Source organism: Anas platyrhynchos, chromosome 7 (genome assembly GCF_047663525.1).
Source record: "Anas platyrhynchos isolate ZD024472 breed Pekin duck chromosome 7, IASCAAS_PekinDuck_T2T, whole genome shotgun sequence".
In the NCBI taxonomy this organism is placed as follows: domain Eukaryota; kingdom Metazoa; phylum Chordata; class Aves; order Anseriformes; family Anatidae; genus Anas; species Anas platyrhynchos.
In genome coordinates, this window is record NC_092593.1 from 22,716,744 (window position 1) to 22,743,198 (window position 26,455).

Genomic DNA, 26,455 nt, shown 5'->3' on the forward strand with positions numbered 1-26,455 from the left:
GATGAAGCCTTGTTACAGGGCAGGAAAGGGCAGTGATTTTAATTGCCTCCATCATTGGACTGTTTGATATTTTTTCCACGCATAATTATTTAAAATTTATCATGGAATGCCTTCAGATGACGGGCAAGGATACCCTCAATGTGCCTGCATGTGCACAGGTGTGTGTATATAAAAGATTGTATGTACAACAAACAGAAATCCCAGGGAGGCAATACAAGATTAACTGGACAAATGGCATCACAATATTGATGCAAGTCTCACACAGAAATCCAATGCACTTCAAAGTTGATGATTCCATAACATTTTAAGTTTACAAATGAGCATTATGTAGTGTTAAAAGCCTTGGCTCCACTGCATGTTCACAATAAAAAATTCCCAGTGGATGCACTGTTCTTTCTAGCTCGGTGTACCTCCTCTGAACTGCATGTTGCTCTGATACAAAACTGGTGTAGCAGAGCAGAAACTCAAATTCTCTGTATTTGAGCATTTCATGTTAAGTAGGTCATTCTGCTGAATATACCTCCCAGTATCAGCACTCGTACACCACGTGCCTTTGCACCTAAAATAAAAGACTGTGTGGTTTTTCTTTTTTGCTGTTGTTTTTTACATTGTAACTTCCAACTATTCTTTAACAAGTGCTTTTTCCTCTAATCATCACTCTCACTCTTGCTTATTTCAATAACTGGAATACAATAACGCAAGGGGAGCAATTTAGGTGCTAATATCTTACCAAATTACATGTTGCTCCCTCCCACTGACCTCTTTGATGTTCTCTAGGCCAAAATTCTCGTCCTAATATTTATGAATTTGTTTATACAGCTGGATAATTCAACCACTTAGGAAAAGACTCTGCTCCCCACTGACTCATGCATGGCTGCTAATAGAAACCCAGCTGAGAAAGAGCAGATCACAAAGCTCAGCACTAGCAGGAGAGGCTGAGACCACAGAGAAAGGTTAAACATGTTACTGCTCACTGAATATATTTTCACATCAAATCTGAAGCAGCTGCATAAATTGTTCAGTATTTATAACGAAAAACACTTATCTGCATTGTAATGTATTATTTCAATTTTACCTTTATTAGGTAAAAATAAGCTTCAAAGACTTTTTATATAAAGGGATACTTTAATGAGAAAACGTGTACTTAGTATGTTCTGTTCTGCAGCAAAATGTTCTGTAGCTATCTGCAACTGACTGATTTTTTCCACGGCTCTTTTACTTAGTCCAATTCTTACTAATTTCTAAACCCTGTGAACCACCCCTATCATACCTGAAAAATTTTATTTTTTATAATTATCAATATTGAAATTAAGATGAGAGAATTACAGCGGTCAGTGTAACTTGTATGTGAAGCAGCTTTATACAGATGTTTTTGTATTTGCCTGACATAAATGGGTCTCTTGTTTGATTCTAAAAAGAGGGCAACCTGGATCTGATGAACAGCTGAAGGATCTCCATCAGTCCAGAGGGAGGAAACATTTTTAATATGCCAATACTACATATACACATTTATATCTCTGCTTATTTGCCTGGATAGGCTAATAGTATTCTAAGAATACTATGATGGAGAACTCAGTATAAAATCTGCTTGTGATTTTGTATTGCCCAGGGCAAGAAGACCTCAGAACAACTCTCTGCAGTTAAACTAGTCTGGGATAAAATGGCAAGAGATCTTATTAGATATGCTGGATGCTTCTATCATTTTACAGTTTCTCCCTGAATGTCAGGGACATATGCATTGTGCTAGGCAATAATTACAATCATGATGTTATCTGCTGTGAGATTTCCTTAGTACAAAACTACTGATATTTTCCCACCCCTTACATTTCTTTCTGTTATTTTTTTTAAAGAAGCCAAAAAGAATATAGAAAATATGAAGATTCTAATTCTGTAAGCATTAAAACCATCACACCTGCAGCTCTCAAAGCATCTAACTGAAGAAACTGAAGAATAGCTGCTGGGCAGAGGGCCCAGCAGAGGGCCCAGGCAACTTTATGAGCATACATTATAAGAAAGGCTGTTGTTACATGAGTAAATAACAGCAGAGCTTTGAGATAAGACTCAGCAAACAAAAGACTGCAGTGATTGCAAAGGCATAGCATCAGCACCTCACAAGGAACAGCATGAGAAGACTACCAAAAATCCTTCACACATTGTATGTATGTGCATACATACATGTGCCTACACACATACTAGCACGTTTTCCACCAGTGAAATACTTCTGGAGAGAGGAAAGAAAAAGCAGCTATTCAACAACACTTAACAACACTAAACACATGGGAGGCAGGGAGTTAAGAACTTCATCCTAGCCAGGTGAGCACAGGCACGATGGACTACAAAGGTAGGTTGCCATCCAATCGAGCCACAACAGGCTGGTAGGGCTCTCAGCACTCTATTTTCTGTCAACATTTATGTAACAGTTGTCCTCTGAAACATCCTTCTGCTTTTTGAGAAAAAGTGCAAGAGGGAAAAGTGGGTGAAGAATGACAATATGGGTCATAATACAGGAAAAGAAGAAAAAAAGAGAGAAATAGAAAATTATGCCCCCCTCAACAGTGTGCAAGGTTCCAGCTGGCATGGGGTCCACGTCCATTTTGCCCAGCGGTTGGCCTGGACACGATAAGATACAACAAAGCTTGCGAACAGATTGGCCATGAATAGTCCCACTGAAGTCAATGGGAAAATCTCCATTCGTGCCAAGTTATTACTCTCAAACTGGAAATATTCCTGCTGCTAAAAGTGGACATTCAGCCCCCTTAGAATTACAAGCCTGTATTACAAGACTTCAAGTATTTTGTATAGTAATGTAATGGAAAACCCTAACAGAAAGAACACACAAAATAGTAAAGAACCTTCCTAATAACATCGCAATGAGAGTAAACAAAACTTTTTTCACAGCTCAAATCTTCTACAGATCTCTTCTTCAAACCTCCCTCCCACCTTATTTGATGTACAAAAGATACCTGCTCAACAACCTTGCAGGATTCTCTCTGTTTGGACACTCATTAGCAATGGAAACATAGGTTAAAGGGAAACTTTTTGCTACAATGCTTCTTGTAAAATTAACGTATTATTCTTTCCTACAGCTATGTCTTGCTTAAGTGCAACCAGCTGTTATTACAACTTTTATAAAAATACAAATCCATCAAATTAATAGAAGACATGAGATGAGTGCTTCCTCTAAATGAAAAATTTCATTTCTGTTAAATCTCTACCTCTTATCTTAAAAATTGACAGACTACTTCATAGAATCACAATTGGGCATTTAGAAAGATGACAGCAAAACACCTGTTTAATTGTGTATAGTAATCCTCTTTTTGATCTAAACTGTAAGCTATTAGTGTTCCTGACAGTGCTATGCCCCTCTATATTTAATACTACGTCAAAACGACTAACATATTTCAAGGATTAATTCCCCTTCTCTTGGCACATGATAAAAATGCTCAAGTTTTATTGCAGCGATGTAATAACTTCCAGTGGTTATGAAGATGTGGTTCGTAATGCTGTTTGACATGTTGAACCAAACGTTTTGGCATTTTTGTAACTGAAATTAATATTTTCCAGGTTTGTAACTGAAGCTGCATGAGAGATGCAGTTCTGAGCAGATATTTGCTGGCAGGGGTATTTGGTACCAATGGCACCTACCAGCACGACAACCCCAAAAAGGTGTGGGTCTGCTGCAACACTGTGCATGGTACGCTGGCCATTCGGGGTCTGCCTCAGCACCTGGCCCCATGAGCATCTCATTTTTACAAATCTCAGTGATTTGTATCGCTGCATCTCAACAGGGTTCCATTGTTTCTGTGTGGATCCTTAAAAGCTGTAGCTGGGCATAGTTTAGCTACTAGAATTAATGAGTTGTTAGTACTAAGACTCAAATAAGAGTGAGAGGAGGTTTCAGTCTTCTGCCTGCTGATTTATTGCAGGCATCTAGCAGCAATGTGTGTAACAACAGGTGCGTGTTCCCCCTCTACAGCTCTGTTCTTCTGGGAATTTCTGTCCCCAAAAGGAAGAGAAAAGGCATGTTTCCATTTATGTAGGAATAAGTTAAAAACTGGCAAATGATTCTCAGGTATATACAGCAAACTCAAAATGTATTTTAATTCTATTTTTAGTTTAAGTGGCTTTCCATGCACCACTGACCCCAAGGCTACTTACTCCAATCACAGCGCCATACAGCACTATGGAAGCACTGTTTGGGTTGCACAACACTGAGAAGAGATTTGGAATTACTGGGCTCTATAAAACAAAATGTTTTATAATACCTACCTCGCAAGTGCAGGTAATCCTTCTAGGATGGGGAGCTTCCTGTTGCAACTGATACACTAAGAAAAGAAAAAAGTTAAATTTTGATTAATACAGAATCACTACATCAATTAGGCATTTTAACATTACATTTTTCTGGTTAAGAAAAGGAAGACTTGCTGCAAGATTTAAATACAAATGTACATATATCAAGGTCTCAAAAATTACTTACAAGATGTCAGAAAAGAGAATGTTCTCAGCCAAATCAGGATTATTGATTATTTTTATGATTAACTGCTCAAGCACTAGGGAGTCTCTGTCCAACCTTCCATCAAGCAGATCAGAAAAGGAATTAGGATAAATGCAAATTAAAATTTATTATATGTCAAATCAGGCAGATAGCAGATTTTTTTCAGTAAGCGGATGGAGTCCCATCTTACTATGCTGGGCACACTTTTGGTGACCTGATATATGAGAGCTTACAGGAGTCATTCAGAACTTTGCACAAACCCTCTGCTTGTCTCACTACTCAGTGATGACCTTTCTGAACAACAACAACAACAAAAAATAGACCTTTGCATTTACAGATCTAACAACATCAGGAGTCCAGTAGTAGTTAAGGTCCAAATTACGACCTAAACTTATCGCTATCTTCCAAACTTTCTTTCTTCCTTTAATATAAGCCTTATTAAACCAGTATAATTCATAGGAGCTAGCTGTAAATTTAATGGTATTAATGTATGGACTTTCTTGTTTAGTAAGCAGATGGAGTGACTTCTGACTCCCAAAACAAAAAGAGCAAACAAGAGTTTGACAAGTCACCTATAAAACAAGGTTATCAACACCAAATTAGTAATTGAATAGTACTCTAGAACAAATAAAACGGACATTTGGAACTGTAATCTTTTAAAATTCAATTGTCTTTCAAACATTAGTACTAACACCAAGGTCTAACAATGTGTGCTGTCACCTTCTTCAGGTAATAAAACCACACATTAACTTACCCAGTAAGATTTGACTTCGTTACACTTCTCATTTGATGATGAGTCTTCTCCATGGAGAAATACATTATTTATGTGCTAAATTACATGAGAATGGAAAAAATGGCAAAATGCCCAATGATATGGCAATCACAAGATCGACTGGAAAAATTTACTCCCTTTGTTCCAAATAAAAAAGCCAATGTTTTTTCCTGATGTTACTAAAATCAATCCTGACCATTCTCTATTGGTATTACAAAAATGATTTTTGCAAGTGATGAAAAACAGCATACACATATAAAATAGCAATCTTCATTTCAAGCATAGCATGACCATTTATTTGCCTAGCGCACAGATCCTTTAGCTTCCATTGTAAAAGCCCTATTTGATGGCGCTGGCCCTTGTCCATGTCCAATTCTGAGAACTGGAGAGTCAAGTTCAAATGAAAAAAGAAATTCACAAAGCGTACATGGATCTCTCTGTGATTCTCCAGTGCTCTTCTGTGAAACTCAATCAGCATGCTCTGTAGAAATTGGCTAGAAATTGAGAATTGTTTCCCACCTTACTTCAAGCAAGGTTGAAAAGATTTTTCTGGAAGGAAATTCCTCTTCTTAGAAGACTATACCTTTTGTCCTCTTCCAGTCAGAAGCACAGCAGGTAGACCCGTTAAGTGACAAAACAGGATGCCTATTCCATCTCCTCTAATTGGTGTGTGCACTTCAATCTGTTCAACACCAGTTCCTTTGCTGCACTTATCACCAGGGAAGTCAAACAAGCCATTCCTCTTGAGCAGTCAGGAGACAGAAATACGAGCAAACCCTATGACCGCACGCTCCATTCTGAGCTGAGGAAAGGCTCACCGTGGTGAACCACAACCGTGCAGGAGAGTTGGTGCACACATGTTGCACGGACCCAAGCCTTCAGCTCCTGGCAAGCTACCAGTGAAGTTCTGGTATTAACAAATCTGGACTCCCCTACTCCTGATCATGGCAGGGAACGAACTGCCCAGGCAGGCAGCATTCCCTGAGCTCAGGCAAGGTACAGAACTGTGACTCATATCCAAAAGCGAAACACACAGAACTCGGTAACAAGCACAAAAACACGTTGCAGTCATGAGTGATGACATTTAATGCCAGGGAGCAAAGTGTCTCAATTTTATCTTTTAGCCATCCACTGCAAGAAAAGAGCTTGCTCAAGTCAAATTCTTTACTGCTAAGCGGCTGATGTGGCACATGACAAGCTGCTGGTGCTACACATGGTGATTCAAAAGGCACAGACAGGCCTTGCCACTAGATTCGTGGATTCAGGCCCCAGCCATCTCTGTTACATGACAGTTGGTAGGAAACCACGTCCTTCTTGTCAGGCCTTCAGAAAACCTAATTTTGGTTTCACGGTCACTCTGGGCCACGCAAATGCTCTCATTTTACTGCATCAGCAAGTTCTGAGGAAAAATCATTTCTGAGTTCTCCTAACCAGTTCCAGTCTCAACTCTAGCGATGCAAGTTACTAACGCAGAGGAGCCCTAAAAGTTTACCAGTGTAACCTTAAGGCAAGAACAGAGTTTGTTCAAGCCCCAGCCTAGGCAGCCCCACCAACACTAGCCAGCCCCAAACAGGAGCATGATCCCTTGTGTCAGTGAGGTGCAGGGAACCTGCCCCCATTGAATAACCTGCATTTGTTAGCCTTGAGGATAAACAGCTGCATCTCTCTCTAATAGCAATGAATGCTTGTAAAATCACATTTTAAAGAAAATGAGTTTTTTTTTTTTTTTTTTTTTTTTTAAAGCATCCCACTGAAACTTTTTTTAGCACTGACTTAGAGAAGAAAAAAACAAACAAACAAAAATTCGCTTAAGATACTTACAGTAAGATTTCCAAACCGGTGGTCTGTATTCATCAGTATCTGAAAAGACAATGTCAATTTTCAGTGTTGCGTTAGAAACATTTTAACATAGACACAACCCTCCAGAAGCCCTTGCAGATTTATTATGATAAATATTGCCCCTAAATTGTATAACCATTTTTACTAATGAAGTACAGAGCAACCTATTAAAAGTTCCCCTTCCTTACTTAAACAGAATACATGAAAACATATTTTCTTAGAAAACCATTTGCAAAATGACAAGCATGCAGACGAGAAGCCAAATGATTGGAGGAGGCAGGTAATGCGTATTATTTTATTACATACATATTTTCAGACCCTTTTTAAGTTACACTAGAAAGATTTTTAAATCTCAGTTCACACTCTAACAAATCAGTCTTCATCCAACTCCCGCCATTAGCTTTTTCCTATTCTGGATAGCAATTAACAACCCCTAAAAACAAAACCCGGGCATGGAAATACTATGCAATGTTTTGCAAAAAAGGAGGGAGCTTTTCACACTGAATATACACTCTGCCTGGAAGCGGTCAGTGGGTATTAAAAGTAACAGTATATTTCTAATCCATAGTTTTACTACTCAAAAAATAAAGAGCCAACAGTGTTTTCTGTCTCCCTTATGAATTGCTGACAAGTGATCTGACATATTTGCTCAGGGCTCTGTCACAAACTCAATCTCTGATCCACTCTTTGACTTCAACCAGCTTCAGGTCTGATTCTGCAAGGTACTGAGGCTTTCTGCAGGGTGCTGAGCTTATCTGTTACCTGCCCTGAAGCAGACAGAGTTACTCAGCTCTCCCTGTATGAAAAAGCCCAGAGCTGCAGCAGCCTGGCAGCCAGGCACCAGCCTGGCTATAGGAACTCTCTTCTCACCGAGGTCTTCAGTTCTGAGCTCTCCCTGCAACTGCCTTCTGCCTCCATACAACACCGATTTGTACTTTTTGCTGTGAGGTTATATACATATCTAGCAATCTGGGGACCTGTTCTTTAATTTCAGCCTCTGTGACATCTCCATTCCAGCATCCCTAATGCCTCCAAAACCAAGCCTGAAGCTGGGAAAGGCTTTTACTCTGCCACCCCTCTGGGTAAAGCAATCTGCCCTCAAGTTCTTGCCTTAGCCCGTCTCTCCCACCTCCAGTCATGTCCAAATCTCTCTAAATCAGAGCTCAGCGGAAGGAGATATTTTCCAGTTTAATTGGCACAGACCCTCCCCAGGCCCACCCCAGCATGCTCGCTAACCTGTCTGAGCTAGCATTTTGCTTGACTTTTTACCCTGTTATTTCAGTGGTGAATGGAGAAGGTGCAGTCCTTGCGGACTGTCTCGGCGTTAGCAGGGTTTATAAATACAATTCACTATTACTTTAGCATTAAGGCAGCACTTGGTCAAACTGCCATTGCCCAGAACATTATTTTTTGACCTTTGGAAGGCCCTGCAGATGTGCCGCCGTGTCCTGGGGACCTGGCACACACAGAGATCTTCAGCTGCCCACACTATGCTAGGTCAGTGGCAGAAAATCAGAAGCAACAGATGCAGCAGTGGTTACTCACTCCTACTTGGATATTTTTAATTAAAGCAGAGCAAGTAGATTCATTTCAGAAGCATTACAATGTAATCCCTTTGCACTGTAGTGTCACATGGAAAAATGGCAAAACTTAAAAGTAAAAGTAATGGGTTTAGTCCCAGAAGAGGATTCTTACCCCACCAGCTGAATTCCCTTTTGCTATGGCTTATTTTTGGCAACGTAGGCACTGGTTGGATTTACAAATAAATAACTTAAGTGAAGGACAACATGCACCGTATTTGTAAAGTATGAGCTGACTGCTATGAAAATACAAATATCTTGGCAGTCTAACCTGTATTTGCTTGCACTCAAGCCATATAACTGTTACGGCTAAAGGCAGCATGATTATAAAACTGAGAAGCAACAATATTTGTGCCAAACAAAAACAAAAACCAAAAAACAAAACCCAAACCTTGTTAAAGTCAGGCAAGAACAGCAGTAACTTCCATATAACTAACATGTAACATTCAGAAACGGGAAGGAATGATTTATGTTATGCAGCTGTGCACCAGTATTTTGTTAGAAAATCTGTCTGTAAGCTTTACTGCTTTACCAGTGTTAGAATACCCCCAGGCCATCCCACATGAGCTAATGAAAATACAAAAGGTCATTTCTATTGTGATTTTAAAAAAATGTTATCTGATACAAACACTGTAGCAGCAAGTACAGGGTGCAGCAACAACGGCAAAGGAAGGGTTTGCAGCACTCCTTTCTGAGCAAGGATGTTTCTAGTACCCGAATCGCTCTGCTACACAACGATAAAATAAAATGAGTATATGCACTGGATTGGTCTGTTAACTACCTGTTTTTAAAGACTAATTGATATGGTCCTGTCTGCCAAGTCATCAGCATTTGGAAATGTTATTATTATGATTTTCAGACAGTACAGGCTTCTGTGTACAGCATCTCCAATTAGGCGTCCGAAGTACCCGAAAAGCACTTTAAGGCATGATTAAAAAAAACAAAGACACTGAACCCAAAATACGTTTTCTCACTAATGCTGCACCACCTCCTAATTAACACAATAAACCCCACACTGACGTTTCTCAAATTTTTATACAGTTCCCATCAGCACAGTATCTCAGCTCTGCTAATATTTCCATGATAAAATTGAATAATTTTCGTTGAGATGTGCATAGCGTTTTATCTTAACTGTGCTTTCTGCCTTAAATGAGATGCAATTCAACTTAAAGCTGCTCTTCTCCAGCAGTCTGGAGCACTGCAGAAGACATAAATGCATAAACCGATGCTACCAGCTCTGCCCAGATGTGATCCTACCGGTATTGGTGAGAATTCTGCCAGCACGAGGGCCGCTCTCACCAGCGAGGACATTTTCAGATCAGACACATTGTCTGTGTACAGAAATGGCAGTTTCAAACTTAAGGTGGCAGGTGCCGGAGCTGAACAATCTTCACAAGATTTAAAAATCAAAATGTTTGATAATTTCCTGCCATCCCAAGCAATGACAGCTCTTGGATTCTTCAGAACTTTGCTTCTTTTAGAAGGGTGGAAGATTTTAGTTTTATATAATAGGACTTCTTCAAGTTCTCTACCCTGAATCCATACTGATCTTTAATAATTTCCCAGCCTAGAATAGATCAGAAAAGAAACAGCTGCCTGCCCCAAACCTGTACTTTTAAGTTCCTCAGAGGACCATCAGAGAATAAATGTATATGTATATGTATATGTAAAGAAAAGAGTAAGAATATGTTAAATTGATAAAAGAAGTTTAAATCCTAAAGCAATAGGCAAGGTAAAAGGGTACAGGGAAATAATGCTGCAGGACATGTGAAAGTAAATGCAGAGTCCTTTACCCTGTAGATTGATTTTTACTCTTGAGTCAACAGCAAAATCACACTACTCTGCAAAGCGAGCACATCACCGCAGACCTGTAACAGCTGGTGAGTCCAGACAGCAGGAGCTCACTGCGGTGCCTCTGGTTTGGACAAGGACCTACACCCCTGTGCAACTGCGTCATGCTGTCTGTCTCCGCTTCTGTGCATGGGTTGCCGGCCCCCCACCCTCTCTCCAGTGGAGAAGGACAGCAGAGATCGCTGCCTATTTCTGCTGCCCTGTTACGACTCACCTAGGCAGCCCGCTCTGCCTGCTCAGCATCTTGTCTCACCTCTACTCAAGGCTTCCCTGAAATTTGCCTAAAGTCAGGCAAATAGAAGGGAGGCAGAAGAAGCCAGAGCACCCAGGCAGCAGACCCTTCACAGGCAGAAATGTCTCAGTGGGACAGAAGAATTGCTGTATGGGCCCGGCTTACCCTCCCTGAAGCACACCCACTAATGACAGAAAAAGGGAACTACCCAAACTCATGCATGACACACCTGCAATTCAGAAGTGAAAAGCACAAGATGACTGTCAGAAATCTGTGCTTGCACTAGAAAAGTGTTTCTGCCAACAGAAAAACATGCAGCAACTTAGGAGAAGTTCATACACAGACACCAATGCCCTGAAAGCATCTCTTGATTTTTCCATAAACACAGATATGACTAATTGCAACACTACTACATAGCATTTCCCTTCATTATTTTGCTCTTTCTTACCCACTGCCATTTTATCCATTTATATAATCTGGACAACTTTAGTACTTTCCAAGTGCACGTTTTAACTGTAGAAATGAAAACTGTTACTATTGCCTCAAACTGTTTAGACTGCTTGTCTCTGTGTATTCCTTTTATAGACAGAATAAAAGTGTTTACCTCTGCTTGAAATGGTTCTTGCTGCCTCCCCACTGCAGAGCAGCCAGCTCTAGGGCAGAGCAGCAGCAGCGTAACCATGCGTGGTAACCCCATGAAGCAGCTGAGGGCTTACCGTGAGGTTTGCTATAGGGAACTCGGTTTTGTTTTTCTTTTACCGCATGTCATTCCCTGCAGCATGCTGATCCGTAACATCATGCTGGAAATTAGTTTAATGCTGTCTGGAAGGAAATAACCAGCTCACTGCTGGCACAGCAGCTCTTGACCCAAACCCAGGTTGTATTCAGCAATATCCCTGTCAGACACTGGTGAGGCCTCCCTCAAATGGCAAACCTTGTGGAAGAGGGCGATCCTTAGCTATGGGGACCAAACCTCAGCACAATCAGGAGAAGTAAATCTAATTTCACATTTTCTGAACAGCTATAGGACCAAAGAATGGTGTAAGTGATAAATAGGAAAAGATGCAAGTATAAAACCTTCTTCTGTATGCTACGGCCTAATAAGTATTAGCATGTGTTTTTAGATGCTGTATCTTGCTTTATTTGGCAGCAGCATTCATCAAATTTGAACTCCCGGAGAGATGGATGACAAGCAGTCATGGCCATTTGCTGACCCATACAACAGACTCCTTCTTGTGCCCAAAAAACAACTTCTGGAAAATCCCTCCCCACGCTCAAAATGTTGCTTATTAGCACCTTCTATATGCCCAAAGGGCTCACATAAGAGCACTTGACTTACAGAAACAAAACTATAATTTATATAGCTGGTGAGATTCTCAAGCCACAAAAACATCAAAGTTGAACACAAAATGTCATTTCATCTCTGTTTTCAGAGAGCAAGTGCCAACAGCATTTCAGAAACTAAACTCAAGCCATCACGAAACGTTTCAAGCGGCAGCCAAACAGGCCCCAGCAGTCAGGGCTTTTATGCGCTCCAACTAAAATAAAACTCAAATAGCATCAAGGTAATTAAAGGATGAATGCAGCCACCGCCCGAGGCAGCAGCAGTAAAACAGATGGACTACTACACCACGGTTTCAGGGTAGATAGGAGACGCGGGTCTCTGGCACAGACAGCGTTTTGTACAAGTCCTCACACGCGTGCTGTGGTAAGGAGGGAACACATCACGGGTCTTTTGCCACTGCCAGATGAGACCTGGGGTCCCACAGCTTTTTCTCCAAGGACGCCATCCCTCCACTATCCCCCTGCTGCCCACAGCCGATCAGTGTAACCAGGAGCAGAGCAATGGTGCTAGGAGCCAGCCGTGCCCAAAGGCTTTGGGGGTGGTTGCTGTGCCTCGTGGTCAGGCCTTGTGCCTCGTGCCAAGTCTTTTCCTACAGACAGGGACTTCTTTAGCATGCGGCTCCTCCTGTGTTTTAAGAGATCTCAAGCAACTTTTGGTATGTTCCCTTTCTCTTCAAAACTACTGTATTACCATGTTACAAGAAATGCTCTCATTTTATTTGGGGCTTAAATGTGACTCAATAAAACAACAACAAACAAATGTTAATCTAAAAGAAATGCTGCTGTATTAGTTCCTAAAAGCAGAGACAAGAACAAGGACCTTGGGGTACAGATGACCCGTACCCATCTGGCAAACAATGGGTTTCATGACTGCTGCAGCAGGGCGTCGCAGGATCTGCCAAGGGGACAGGAAGATTCCTGCAGGGCTGAGGCTATTCCTGGCATCTTCTCATCTCTCCAGAATATCCAATACACTGTTTGACACTCAGCCGCGATGACTGACACTTCTAGACTGTTACCGAGTCTTTGAAGCTATTTTAATGTTATTCTTGGCAGACTAATTCTTTTGAATTAAGAAAAAAAGAAAAGCTTAGAAAACTTGCAGACGCGTCTTGCTCTTCCTCAGGCAAGGCACCGTGACGTGCTGAAAGCAGCTGCAGCACAAAAGCTCCCACATAAACCACCATCGTTTTTCTCCCTTCCAACACATTTTGGAGGCCAGGCAGCACAACACCCCACAGCGGGAAGCTGGGCTTCAGCCTGCACGCCCGGTCCGAGGAGGAGCTGCTTGCGTCTCACACAGCTCTCCTCCCGCGGGACAAAGGCCCGGCCGCAGCGAAGTGGTTCAGGCCTGCGCGCGCCCCAGGCCATGGGGCAGTGGGCAGGGGCACCAGCAACAATCCTCCATCTTCAAAGCCTTTGCCTTGATCTCCAGCCCATCAAACCCCACACACGTGGGCAGATCCAGACTTCTAAACTGTGCTTGAGTTACATAAGCTAGAGAACGGAAACAGCTGAACGCATTTTCTTCATATTTCCCAAAGGCCTTCCCATCTGGGAGGAATGTAACAGTACAAAACAGTTTGTGGGAAAGTTACAAACAAGTGAAAATGGGAACTCAGAATAAAGCCTCCCTTTGGCTGCAGCATGGCACAAGTCGCACAGGCTGTGCCTTGGGAATGTTTTAATGCAACAAAACAGAGTTATTTTCCTCTGCCCTGCTGTCCTCACGTGTTTGTGCTTACACCACTCCAAACAAGCATAACTAATTAAGCACTCTCAATGAAAACGAAGGGGCTAAAAGAAGGCCATGCTCTGAAAATGGCATCATTCTTGATGGTGGGAGGGTGGGCGGGGAATCACACTGCCATCCTGGTGCCTTTTCTGAAGATGATAAATCCAGTGGAAATGCTTCTAATGGGGTTGAACGAGGCATCCACTGAACACAGCTAGAGTTCAGTGCATTTTATTATCAGGTCTCCTATTACTGCCTCTTTATGAATAATGGGAAAACTTTAATGAGTAATATTTTGCCTATCACGGGCACTGCTGCTGTTAAATGAATTCATCTGCTGTGTGATTAGAACAGGCTGCAGCTGATCTGTTTCTAGATCTTCACTGAACTGAAGCCAGGGAAGCAAGTACTTGTTTTTCCTCCTTTTTGCCAGACAAACAGTCACATCTGACTACAAGAATGAAATACGACAACCAAAAAAAAAAAAGAAAAAAAGAAAAATAACAACAAAAAAAATACTTAGATGTTTTTAACAGCTGAAATTTTCATGTCTGCAATAACAAGCAAAGTATGCAGTTGCTGCTTTCCTTTTCTTGACTGCAGTTTGATAAGGGAAAAAATACACTTCCCATGAAAGCACAGTTAGCTGTCTGTTTAAGAAAAGTTCCAAAACCTCTAAAATTATTTCTTAGCGTTGCTGTAAGCATAAAAAAAAATAATAGATTTCAGAGAGGTAAAAAGATGCCAAGTGCCACCTTGTGGACGTTTAACAAACACAGAATTTAATTCTGCTTTCAGTTTACAGCAGTCTCTCTGCCTTCAGACAACAGGCTGAAGGGAATTTCCAGCATTTCTGGAAACACCATCTTCTCTTCTCAATAATAGTAATTAAAAAAAAAAGCCATACAGTGGGAATAACTAACTAACGTGGCTGTGGGTGCTGACAGGGGAGCCTGACCACCAGTCGTTTCTGACCCTCTGATGTGTATCACCATAAGGTTGATGATAGCTCTACAGACCCATAGGTATCCTGCAATGTCTGGTTTACATGGTAGACAGCTCCCAATTGGTAATGCTATCAAAATCAAATTTGCCTCTTTAATTTCTCCATTTCAGAGAAAAAACACATGTCAATTATTTATTTAATCCACTGCAGACTGAATATAGTGTCTGCGGCCCCAAGGCACTGGTAAAATGAGTTGGGCAGTTCCCTGTCGTTCCCAAGGGGTACAGGAAAGGTCATCTGCAAAAAAATTTTACACGTTTGAAATTGACAAAATAGCCTTTATTGGATAAATCACATCTTTTAGATTTGACAGATGTTTTGTTCAAGTAACTTCTATGTTAGGACAGTAAAGTCTCAGAGCAGTTCGGATTAATGCCTGGCAACACAAACTCAAACACTGTAGTCAAGCTTCCCTACTGTAAATCCAGGCTGGCTTTTATTAGAGACACTGTTTTGATCATGGTCAGGTAAGTTTGCATGGAAGTGAGCACCAATACCTGTCAAAGCTATCACTCTTACTCAGTTTTCATTCCCACCACAGCGAGTCATAATGTAGGAGAAAATATTTGCCCTTCTACATTTCCTTTCCTATTCTTTGTTTCCACAAATCCTTCTTTGTCCCATTTTAAAAACGTTCCTGCACAGAGACCAAGCTCATTTCCCATCACTTGTTTTAGCTCTTCCAAGCATTAATGGCACCAGCAATGGCACATCAGTTTTACCCTAACTTCCAGCCAGTGACAACTTCTATAATCGCAGCCTAGAGGCATTCACAAAAATACCTTTTTGTCTCCATTTCTCTAACATATCCTCCAAGAGGGAATTTTGAGTGGAGCTCGATTACACAAATATTCTGACCGGTCACCCTAATAATGAAAAAGAACAATATGATATGTTATAAAAGTGTCTTCTAGCCGTAAATTAATCCCTTCCCCTGAATAAGAAACCTGTCCAGTCAAGGTTGAGCAGAGGAGACCCTAAATAAAGGAAGAGCTTTCAGGCACTTCTGAAATACAACCCCTCCATCCATTGCATAATGCCCTAATTTACTGAATGGGGAGGCACGTTTTATCACTATTCGCTTGGATGCTTTGAATGTTTTTCACATCCAACACCGAGATAATGAACATACATTCACTTTCTTGCTCTAAAAAGCATTTTTAAATACAGTCTTGTGGTTTTACTAAAAGCTGAACCACAACAAAAGAGCACAATGCTGACCCTGTCTCCCCATGCATTGGTAAAAATCTGCTGAGAACTTGTCCTCCCTTGCATTTCAGACCAAGATAGCTGCTGTGAATTCATTAGCCTCCTGTGGGAAAAAACAAACAAAACAAAACCACCCATTAGCAGCCCAGGCAAAACCAGAATCACCCCAGAGAAAATTAAGAGCAGATCTGATTTCTGACTGCTATTACAAGCAGTCTCAAGACAGACTCAGTGCTCCAAAGCATCTTTCTCTCTCTCTCTTTGTCATGGTCTAATAGACGCTGTTGCCTCTCCTTTCCCAAACTTGACCCATTTACATTCTTAGACCATCAGAGTTATAACAAACCAATTATGATTCTTATTACAAACAGATTTTTCATTTTCTAAAACAGTCGTCAATAATACGAGCCATTGCTCATGCAAAAATATGGCTTGCATTTACGTCCTTATTTCCAGAACAGATGCAATACATCAACACTCACGGCTGGAAGGAGGAGGACAGACTACCAAGTAAAGTACCCTTGCCTGGAACCAGCATTGTTTTACAGTATTATGAAGGAAACTCCTAAAACACATTATTGGCAGGGCTGGAGGAAGGGAAATGGACGCAGTGTGGTGGGATGCCTTTTTTGAATTGGAATTAGGTTTTTACTCCAAATTTCATTATCCGGTTGCTGCGAGCTATTCCCCAATCCAAAAGCTGGAGATGTTGCTCCTTACCTCTGTTCTCATATAAAAACTTCAAGAGGCCTCCGGTGACGCCAAATAGGATGTTCCAGGTAGAACAGATAAAAATCTCACATTCCTTTTGGGCGATTCCATGGCTCACCAATATAACTATAGTCAAAGAACTAAGGCAAAAAACATTTACCCATCAGCCTCTCCCTGTTTACAGCATTAAATACTTCTTTTTCATAAATCTTTCCCTCCTCTGTAGATATACCTGCTGCTCTGCAAGCCTGCGAAGCATCAGCCTGCGTGGGCTCTCCATTTGTCCTCGGCTCTGGCCGTGCTCCCAAGGATGAAGGCTGAGCTCTGTGAGCAGGGAGCAGGCTGTGGGCAGAGGAGCTCAGCACAGAGCTCTGCCACTGCCTGCTGGGAACAGGAGAGCTGTCGGGAATGCTCTGTATGATCAATGCTTGAAGCTGACCCTCAAGTCCTTTCCTGGGTAACTCCATATTTTTTTCCTCTCCAAGTACTTAATTTCCAGGACTTTCTTAACTTTGTTTTGACCCTCTTTCTCCCTTTTTCCACTGAACTACAAGAACAAGAAATGGGTCACCAAAAAATGGGATCTTGGGTTTATTACCTCTCATTTACCCCAGCACCACATTAAGCAGAAGGTCTTCAGCAATTACCAGATGCATTTCTATGATATTGGCCCGTCCTCAGTGGAAATGAGAGCCCATGGCAGTGTCCACAAGCAAAAAGCAGACTGTGCCCTACAAAAGATACGAACAGCTGCTGGCAACAGCAGCAGAGGCCCACAGATACGAAGTCACCCTGTAGATCAAAGATCGGTATCTCTGTTCTCCGATCTTGCCAACCCAACAATCCCCTAGGCAGCACTGCCTCTCTGGGTAACAGCTCTTTTGGTGTATCTAGCTCTACTTTGACTTTATAGAGAGAGTTCTATTGTGGCCACTTGCAGCCGGGGAAAACTCAAAAACCAGACACTTGGAAAGCTGTAGGATGTGACTGATCAAGACTCCAGTTTATAGTTTAAAAAATGGTTTTGGCCTACCTTCGTGACTAGATGCAGACAGCTGCGAGGCAGAGTGTTCGTGCAATTGTCAGAGATTGGGATCTACAGGATTTCCGTACAGGGACAAGGGCAGATGCAACACAGCTCTGCGACACGGCAAGTCCTGCCTGGATCTTCCATGCTTGCTTTTGCACAGCAGAAGGAGGAAACCTTCCAAAAAAAACCTGTTACATTTTTATGTTTCAGAATGACAACTAATAGCAGGGCTAACCCAGCAAAAAAACGTTAAAAATAAATAAATAAATAAACAAACAAACAGAGAAAAGCCCTTCCTGCTTCCCCTTAAGGTCCTTTGCAGGAGGTGGAAGAGGTGCCACCAAGCTCAGCAGCTCCTCATGTGTGGGCCCTCCATTCAAGCAGCTTGCAACCCACCACCCCAAAGCCTGCTCTTGCAGATCCACCTGTGCCACATCACAGCATTGCTGTGTCCCCCACCCCTGTCCCAGTGCCTGCCATGCCGCAGCGGGGCAGGGACACCCCAAACAATCCAGGGATACCCAAACACGGACCCACGTCTGAAGCTGCAGAGGAGCGAGTTAGGGCAAGGCGACCATCCTGGGCTGCTGCTGGGTTGGAGGTGGCCTGTGGAAGAGGTGTCCTCTTGTACAGGGCAGTTTCAGCAAAAGCCAAGGAACAAGAGATGCTGCACTGAGTTACGGACAGCTTGCTGCTCTGCCACCGGAGAGGGACGGGGCTGTGACCACACCAACACCACCGACACCAACAGCAGTGGGCAGATAGGTTGTGCCACCAGCACAGGATCACACAACAGGAAAAGCCCTCATCAGTTCCCTCTCCTTCCTCTGTTTTTCAGGCCAGTAATTCTTCTTTACATACTTGCAGCCGTTCTTATGCTACAAATGTTATTTCTCAGATAACCCGTACCTGATGTAATTCCTCTACCATGTAGATTTTGGCATTGAAGTAATACTTAGCACAAAATTTCCAAGTATTTTCTCAACAGAAAGAAAAATCTCTGCTTTATTTTGAAATATTTCCCCACTTCTGTTAAAATGCTGAAGGTTGTTTCAACACCTTCAAGTCACGTTTCTGAACATACTCTTTGGAAAACCCAAAAAGGAAATCGGCAAAATTAATTGCTGTGTCAAAATCATGCTTCCTTTATTGTGTGCATGTTCAGTTCATAAGGCAGAGGCAAGGAAGAGCTACATCCTGTTGTGTTTTTTTCCCCCCAATGAAAAATGATCCAACATTGCACTGAAGTATTGTGTCCAGATTCATATGGAAGCCATAAAGTGCAGATGAAAACGTATGGAAGATTGCCCCTACCAAATAATTATCAGCAACTTTTATAGGCTGCTCTGAACTGTATACTTATCAGATACTAACTCAGCGTTGAGGAGACCGAGTTGGACCTTGCCAATGTGAGAGCCAGGAGCTGTCAGGTACTGTGCTAAAACTGGGTTTGCTTTTCAGACCTCTACCATTACTCCATTTTTCACAGTCCCCCAACTGCTCTGCGCTCAGAATAACTTGGTAACTTTTTCCACGGCTGCAGCAGTTCTCTAAGACTTTGCTACGTGATGCCTTATTGCATTTGCCATCCAAATAAAATTGCTGCAATTGCAACTCTGCTGGCCACTGCAGCACACACTAAGCAGCGTGCAACCAACCACCTCCTGTATTTAGGAAGCAGTCTTTTACCTTTACTTTTGCAGCCAGCCCCAATCATGCGATGCCTTGGGCAGAGCCCACTCCTGCCACCTGCACCACAGATGAATGTGACCGCGGGCTCCCCACAGTGACGCCAGGGACTCCAAGTGCCTGCTCACCATCAGCAGCGAGGTCTCGCCTGCAGCCCAGCCAGGGGGGCACGAGCAGAGGCTGTAGTTTTCCTAACACATTCTACTAGGGGACTGAGACTTGGGCATGTGAAAAGCCAGACCACAGCACCACATCCTATCAGCATTAAACGCAATTGCAACCAAAAGCTCTGACCAGCCCTGCCTGTCACAGCAGCCTCAGATCTCCCTGCAATGCTTGTCACAGAGCTGCTAGCCAAGACACAAAAATAGATTGGGGGACCAAGGAATCAAAATAAATCATGGAAAACAGATTCCCATAGGAATAAGTAGGATTTTGTGAGCACGTTTTCCAGCAATTCTGCAGTCACTTCAGAAATTTTGCCTTTTTTTTTTTCCTCTATTCAGATATAGGATGGACAAATATTTTGAGTGCTGGAAATGTCAAATGTCAGTCATCTCTTTCACAGCCACAGAGGCTGTCGCACATCCAGTAAGCACTGCAGGCCGGCCAGCTGGGTGTCCCCAACTCTCTGAGACACTGACCATGGCTCCACCTTCCATTTAAATCCCTGGGACCAGCACAGGACGGGAACTCCTCCCAGCACCTTCCTGCATCTGGCCAGAGCGAATGCTCCAGTCCCAGATGTCAGACAACTACAAGGTCCCACTAGGACTGTTAAATGCTTTAACAAATATTTTTGTGATTTTATATTATGCTTTTCTTAGTTTCAAGACAGAATTAAAAGGCAAAATCTAGAGGGCTAATTTTCTGCCATCATTTACGAAGATGTGTAAAGCAGAATCTATCAGACTGAAATGACAGATTCTGAATATCTGCAAAAGTCTCACACGGGGACCTTCGATTTGTGACATCAAGCCAGTTTATGTTATATTTGTTAAATAATTACAAAACAGCCCTTTGGCCAGCTCTTGGGTTTGTCTTGTTCTGCTTCATCCGCAAACACGCTTCTGCAGAGCTGCGCGATCTGCCCACAAGGTGGAGCAGCTAAACAGCTCGAGATGCACACGCTACGCCCCAAATTCACAAGAAAGAAAATCATCTGACAAGGAATGGCGCTTTTTTTTAATTACCTGTGCCTGTACTCTGGAAGGATTCCGGTTAATGTGCTTGTATTTTGCACAAATAACAGGGTCTTCCAAAAGGTTTGTACTGCATTTATGCCCTGAGTTTACTGATTAACACAGTATTTAACTAGGGTACTGCCATTATTATGTAAACACATTCTCGACACTGAGACATGCTTTCTATTATATGGAAATCTTTTAATACATCTCAAAGAAGCAGCTAAGAACTCCTGGAGAGAAGCAGTGAGAAAAAGTCCCCAAACCCAACAAGGCAGAAAGATCAGGGGAGTCCAAAACAGAAGAAAACCTACAGATACATCAGTCCTCAGCTGAGCTGGACTTCGCATCAGTGAAGCCTGGGAGCTCCTCCTTGATCCTCTGATCCCAAGGACATTTTACTCTGACCCTGCTTGGTGAGATCCTGTGCTACGCGGATGTCTCCAGGTCTGAGCAGGTCATCCGACGGCAAGGAGGAAGGGGTGAATTTGTCCTGTGCTGTGCCTGAGCTGGCTGCATCACGAGAGGGTTTCCATTAGATGAAAGGCTGGCTGCAGACAATCGTCAGGAGGGGACAAGTTCAGAGGGCTCGTGCTGATGCTGACAGGATTTTAAATCTTTCCGTGCTCCGTTTTAGTTACCCGTGTACATTTTCCTCTCTTCCTTGTCTACTTCCCCTTAGTTAAGAGAAGGGAAATTGTTTATTACACACAATTCTTGACTTAATTCTAGCCTACAGTTCCTGGGCAGGTGTTTTGACATATTCCAGTAAGAACAGATAGATTCCTGGAGAGCCCAAGGCAAACCAATAATATCTTCTACTGGTTACTAGAAATCTCTCTCTTTGGAGAAAATTCCCAAACCCCATATTAATTACTCATGCCCACAAGCTTTCCAGCTTCAGAAATAATCCCCACACCTCTGCTTTCTCAAGATTATTCTACAATATTCACAATTCATGGAAAATACAATTTTATTCTAGCCATTGCCTCAAGCACTGAGCTGAGAAGCCATGACTGACATTTTTCAACCTCATTTATACGTGTTAGTGTCACTTCTGTGATATTTTGATCAATTGATACCAATTTGCCAGTTAATAGATCCATCTTCTTTTCCTAGTTCCTAAGCAGGTTTCCCTTTCGATTTTTTCTTGAGACTGCATTGCCAGCAAAAGCTTTTCAAGGTTGCTCTCCTTATTTGCTTCATTAGGTTCTGCAAATTAGGTAAGGTTAGGACAGCAACTAGGAGAAAATAATCTTATGATTCTCAGCACTTGGCCACTTTCCATCCCAGATACATGAATGGGAGTTGGAAGATCAAGTTCACCTCTAACATGGTTTCCATCCGTGCTTAAACCACCTTCACTTTTAAATCCTGCTTAAAAAAAAAAACAAAGAAAAAAGACAAAAACCACTGCCCTTGCCTATTGTTTTGTCTAATTAAAGAATTTCAAGTTCCTATCACAACTAAATGCTAACTTGCCGAAATCTCCCTTAAAATTAGTCTGTGTCTACCATTCCTATAGAACACCACACTTATATTTCTTATAGTGCCAAAAGCCCTGTCATAAATGCACCAATGCTGTGAAAAACTTACCTCTCCTATTCCCATGAAGGAACAGGTTCAAAACCCACTCTTCTGGGACAAACTGTCCCTTTGGTTAAGTCACTCTGTTGGTAAACTTTTGCCATCATAGCTAGCCACAAGTTTTATGAGAAGTTCAGGGCTACATCTAAAAACACACAGGTGAACAATTTGAATTGCATGCCACCTATTTACCTCCTGTTCTGTACAGACAGCAAGAAGTAAGCAGATCCAGTCTTGCGTATTTCCTACTTCAGCGACTCCACACATTGGATGACACGCTGGAGCTGCTTTTAGAGGAACTTTGACTGGCCACGTTCCTTTGACTAAGCCAACCAAGTACAGAAAAATTTACAGGTCTTCCCCACACAGGCAAAACAAGCATTTAAAGAACAAGGGCTGATTTCATTTCTATATGACACCTTTACTTCAAGGCTGTCCCATCAGGAAATACATCTATGTGTTTGTGGCAGCGTGAGCACAGCCTGCTTTTTGAAGCGGCAGTGAGACGGTGCAGCTCGGTGGAGAACAGTAACCACAATGCACAGAGCTGAACACAGCCAGTTGTTAATTAGCATTTCAAGTATGGCAGAGCCTATTTCAGAGGATTGCCTCATACCCACGGCAATAGACAGATTAATAGAAAATTACTTCTGTGCAGCAATACACCAGAGCTCGTAGTTGTGGAAAAGAATTCTGTTAAGCAGGCAAATTAATACTTGGGTGCCTTTTCAACAACCTACGCACACCAGAAATGAAGGCATAATCAGCTGCATTGTCCCTACCCTTCCTGACCGCATTGCTTTTTTTCTTTTCTTCTGCTTTTTTGTCTATAAACTTCTCTTTAAACTGTCCTTATTCACCATCTCCTTAACTAACCGTATCTGTCACTCTGACTACAGCTCTGTCTCTAATCCCGTTCACCTGCAGCCACTCATCGGGGATCAGGCACTCCGCATATTCAATGGGAATCATTTCACTTCTTGTTTCTTCCCACCAGTATGCAGGAGGGGAGTTTTCAGCCACGGGTGTGCTCTGAGCAAGAGGCAGTAGCATGAATAACTAATGACACATATGGTCACGAAGAGCTCTCCTGGCCATCTTGAAATGTCTTCCTTTGTTCACACAAGACAGTTGATGAGCAAACAAATGAACAGAAAGTGAACTGATAAGCACTGAAACACAATGAAAAAACATTTTCCTTTCAAAGTACAATGTTGACTTGCTTTAAACACTTCTCAGGACAGCCAGAAACAAAACCACCCTTAGCAAACAGCTGTAGCAACGGGACAACTTCTTCCTTTTTCCTTGACATTGTCATCTTTCCCGCACTCGAGCTATCCCAGTGGAATGACAGCAGGCTGGACACGAAGCCACTGACGGTGGGCTGCAAGGGGACAGGGATGGACACAGCTTGAACTCTGCTCCACCTGCTGCAGCAGGCAGGAAGAAGTGGTTACAGGAGAGAAAAGGGGCTACACCTTCACTGACCACAACCTGAGCGTGTGGTGAACCTGCTGCAGGACAAAAAACAGCGCTACACCTGCACACCTGCTCCACCAGGAACTTCCATGCCTTCCCCTCTCCGACTGCTTCCAGCAGGGGCTGCTCTTTCTCCTCTCCCTTACAAGGTGCTGAGGCTGCTGTACCCCGCGTCAAGGGACCGTGGGCAGCCCCCCACCAACACCCACACAAGCAGCAGCGAGTGCAGGACACCCTGGGAGGTCACGACCAGGTAGGCAGGACAGGATGCAGAGAACTTTAAAGTAACTAAGGCTGAGAAAGTGACGAGTCGTCCAGATTATTATGCAACATAGGAAGAAAATGTGACAATCAGCTGTGACTGCAAAGGAAGAAGTAGTCAGGACAAGGGAAACAGCCTCTTCCTGGAGAGGAAAAGCACTGCTGACACACCAGGAGCTCCTCTCACCAACCAGCTTTCCGAAAGCCAAACAGTGACACCTTGAAGGTGCAAACCATGGCCAGTAGCCAGTGGCAAAGGGTGATCTCCTGCAAACAGAGAGCTCCCAACCTCTCTGCCAAGGAGAAACGATGTGGCATACCTGGCCTCCCAGCTGCTGGATAATCAGGTGTCTGTCTTAATCTGGAGCCCCGACAACATCACCCTGCTCTCGCCCTGTCCCCTCTCAGCACAGGCTTTGATTATACACTGAAACAGCCATAAGGCATCAGGAGTATGGATGAAAGCACGTTAAGACATCTCCCATCCCTCTCCTCTTCCTCTTGCTGTGCTCACACATTAATTGAGAGGACCCCTGCAAAGTTGGTGGATTTTCCTCCCCAAGCTGACAAGGTCATTTATCTCAAGTTTTATACGCTTTATAGCACATCCTATTACAAGCAGACGTAGAACATCTGAAGTTTCAAATACACCATTATGGGTGAGAGAAAAAAAAAAGGTGCTATATCGAGCCTAGAATTTGTGTGAATGCACAGAACCAAAGCGAACAGGTCCTGAGGGAGGTGTCTGCTCAAGACAGTTCCACTGGTATCAGAGAGGTGTGACCTTAAAAGAATACAATTACAGCTGTTTAATCCCTCAAACAGATACATTCATCCAGGTACTTTTTTCCCCCCACCTTTTCCCACATTTGCTGATGTTGGTTTGGAGGAAAGAGGCTCATGTTAACACTAATCGAAAATATTCTTCTATGGCTTACATGTGCAATGAGTTACTACAGGTCAGCTGCAGCTTGGTGACTGGAAATGTGCCCACCCGCAGCCAGCCAAAATTCAGGATAAAAGCTGAAGGCTGTTCTTTAAGTCTAGAGCATGTTTGTTCTGTCTTTGTTGTGCGCTAAGAGACCAAGTGTGGCAAGCTAAATCAGCTCAGCGGACACAGAGCAACACAGGAAGCCACAATAACTAAATGGTAAGTTAATCACAACTTCATCTGCAAATACCCTGCGTGCTTTCTGCCTTCATGCAAATCCCGCTCGGGCTCTTGCATTGATGGTTTTAAGGTGTACTCCAAAGCTCTTACATTTATGAAGGGTTTCACATTAATTTATCAGCACACGTTAATCTTATTTGCTACATCATTTTACTGTAACTTTTTTTTTTTTTTTAAGGATGAAGTCCTGAGTTTTTTACCCTTGGCAAGACTTTATTTAGAAACCAGGCACAGCAGGGCACCCCACTCCATCTTCTGTTTGCTCATTAGCTTTTACATGCATCAATGTCATTTACTCTAATAGCAGATGCAATAGCACACAAGCATCTGATTCAATTTCCTTTGTAATGCAAATTTATATTAATAGAAAAACGTCATTAAGCAGATAAAACGCACATGAATTAAAAACTAATCAGGTAAGCTTAGAAAACAGGCACCTGGCTTACAAACACCGCGTTATTCAGGAGCTGGCGTTAGAACAGCCTGGGTTTTGCAGCCAAAGGTCGCAGCGACACGTTAGCTACGCACAACAGGAGTGTGTACGTTCAGCACTCCAGGATTGAGGTTTTTGTTAACAAAACTACAAGGCTTGCCCCGTGTAACGAGCCGTGCTTCCCCGAAGCGCTCCCGCTGCCGTGACACGGGCGGGCTGCGGGACACCCCCACCTGTGGGCTGAGCGCTCCCCGCCCGGCACCCGGGGCTGCGGGACCCCGACCCCGCGGCACGGCGCTGCCCAGCCCAGCCCCGGCAGAGCAGGTGCCAACTTCCACGGAGCCGCACCGCCTCCACCGGGGCACGGCGATGGGCGGAGGGGCCCCGCCAGCCCCCGGCCGGCCCCCGCGAGCCGCTGCCGGTGCGGGGCGGGGACCGCCCCGAGCCCTCCGCCGCTGCCCGGCCGCCCCGGGGCAGCTCCCGCCGGCCCCCCCCCGCGGACCGCGCCCCGCGGCAGACAAAGGGCGCCGCGGCCGCTACTCACCGAACAAGGTCAGAGCCATGGCACCGGCGGGGGCTGGCCGGGCGGCGCGGGGCTGGCATTGGCGCGGCGGCGCTCACGGCACGGCGGCGGGACGCGCCCGCGGGGCGAGGCGAGGCGAGGCGAGGCCGCTGGGGCTGGGGCCGCCCCGGGGCTGGGGAGGGGGGGGACGCGCGGAGCCGAGGGGGCCGTGGCGGGGCCGGGCGCGGCCCCGGTGTGGCTGCTCGCTGCCCGCCCGCGCTCAGTGCGGCCCGCCGCCTCGGGGAGCCATCTTGCGCCGCTCGGCCCGCCTCCTGCCGCCCGCCC

At 43.6% G+C, this 26,455-nt stretch overlaps 1 protein-coding gene across 4 annotated transcripts in view; it reads right to left on the reverse strand.

The window, feature by feature from the left end:
• CHN1 (chimerin 1) overlaps positions 1 to 26,455 on the reverse strand; it is a 95,914-nt gene extending 69,459 nt beyond the window's left edge. For 2 of the 4 annotated variants that reach the window (XM_072040967.1, XM_072040969.1), the window contains exons 1-3: positions 15,637 to 15,676; positions 7,089 to 7,127; positions 4,266 to 4,325 (exon numbers count right to left, since the gene is read on the reverse strand). In XM_072040967.1, the coding sequence (XP_071897068.1) occupies positions 4,266 to 4,325; positions 7,089 to 7,127; positions 15,637 to 15,661 (124 nt within the window). In that variant the 5' untranslated portion in view covers positions 15,662 to 15,676. Of the gene's footprint in view, positions 1 to 4,265; positions 4,326 to 7,088; positions 7,128 to 15,636; positions 15,677 to 26,152 lie in introns of those variants that run through there. The other 2 variants (XM_072040968.1, XM_005019697.4) reach the window with 2 other exon arrangements.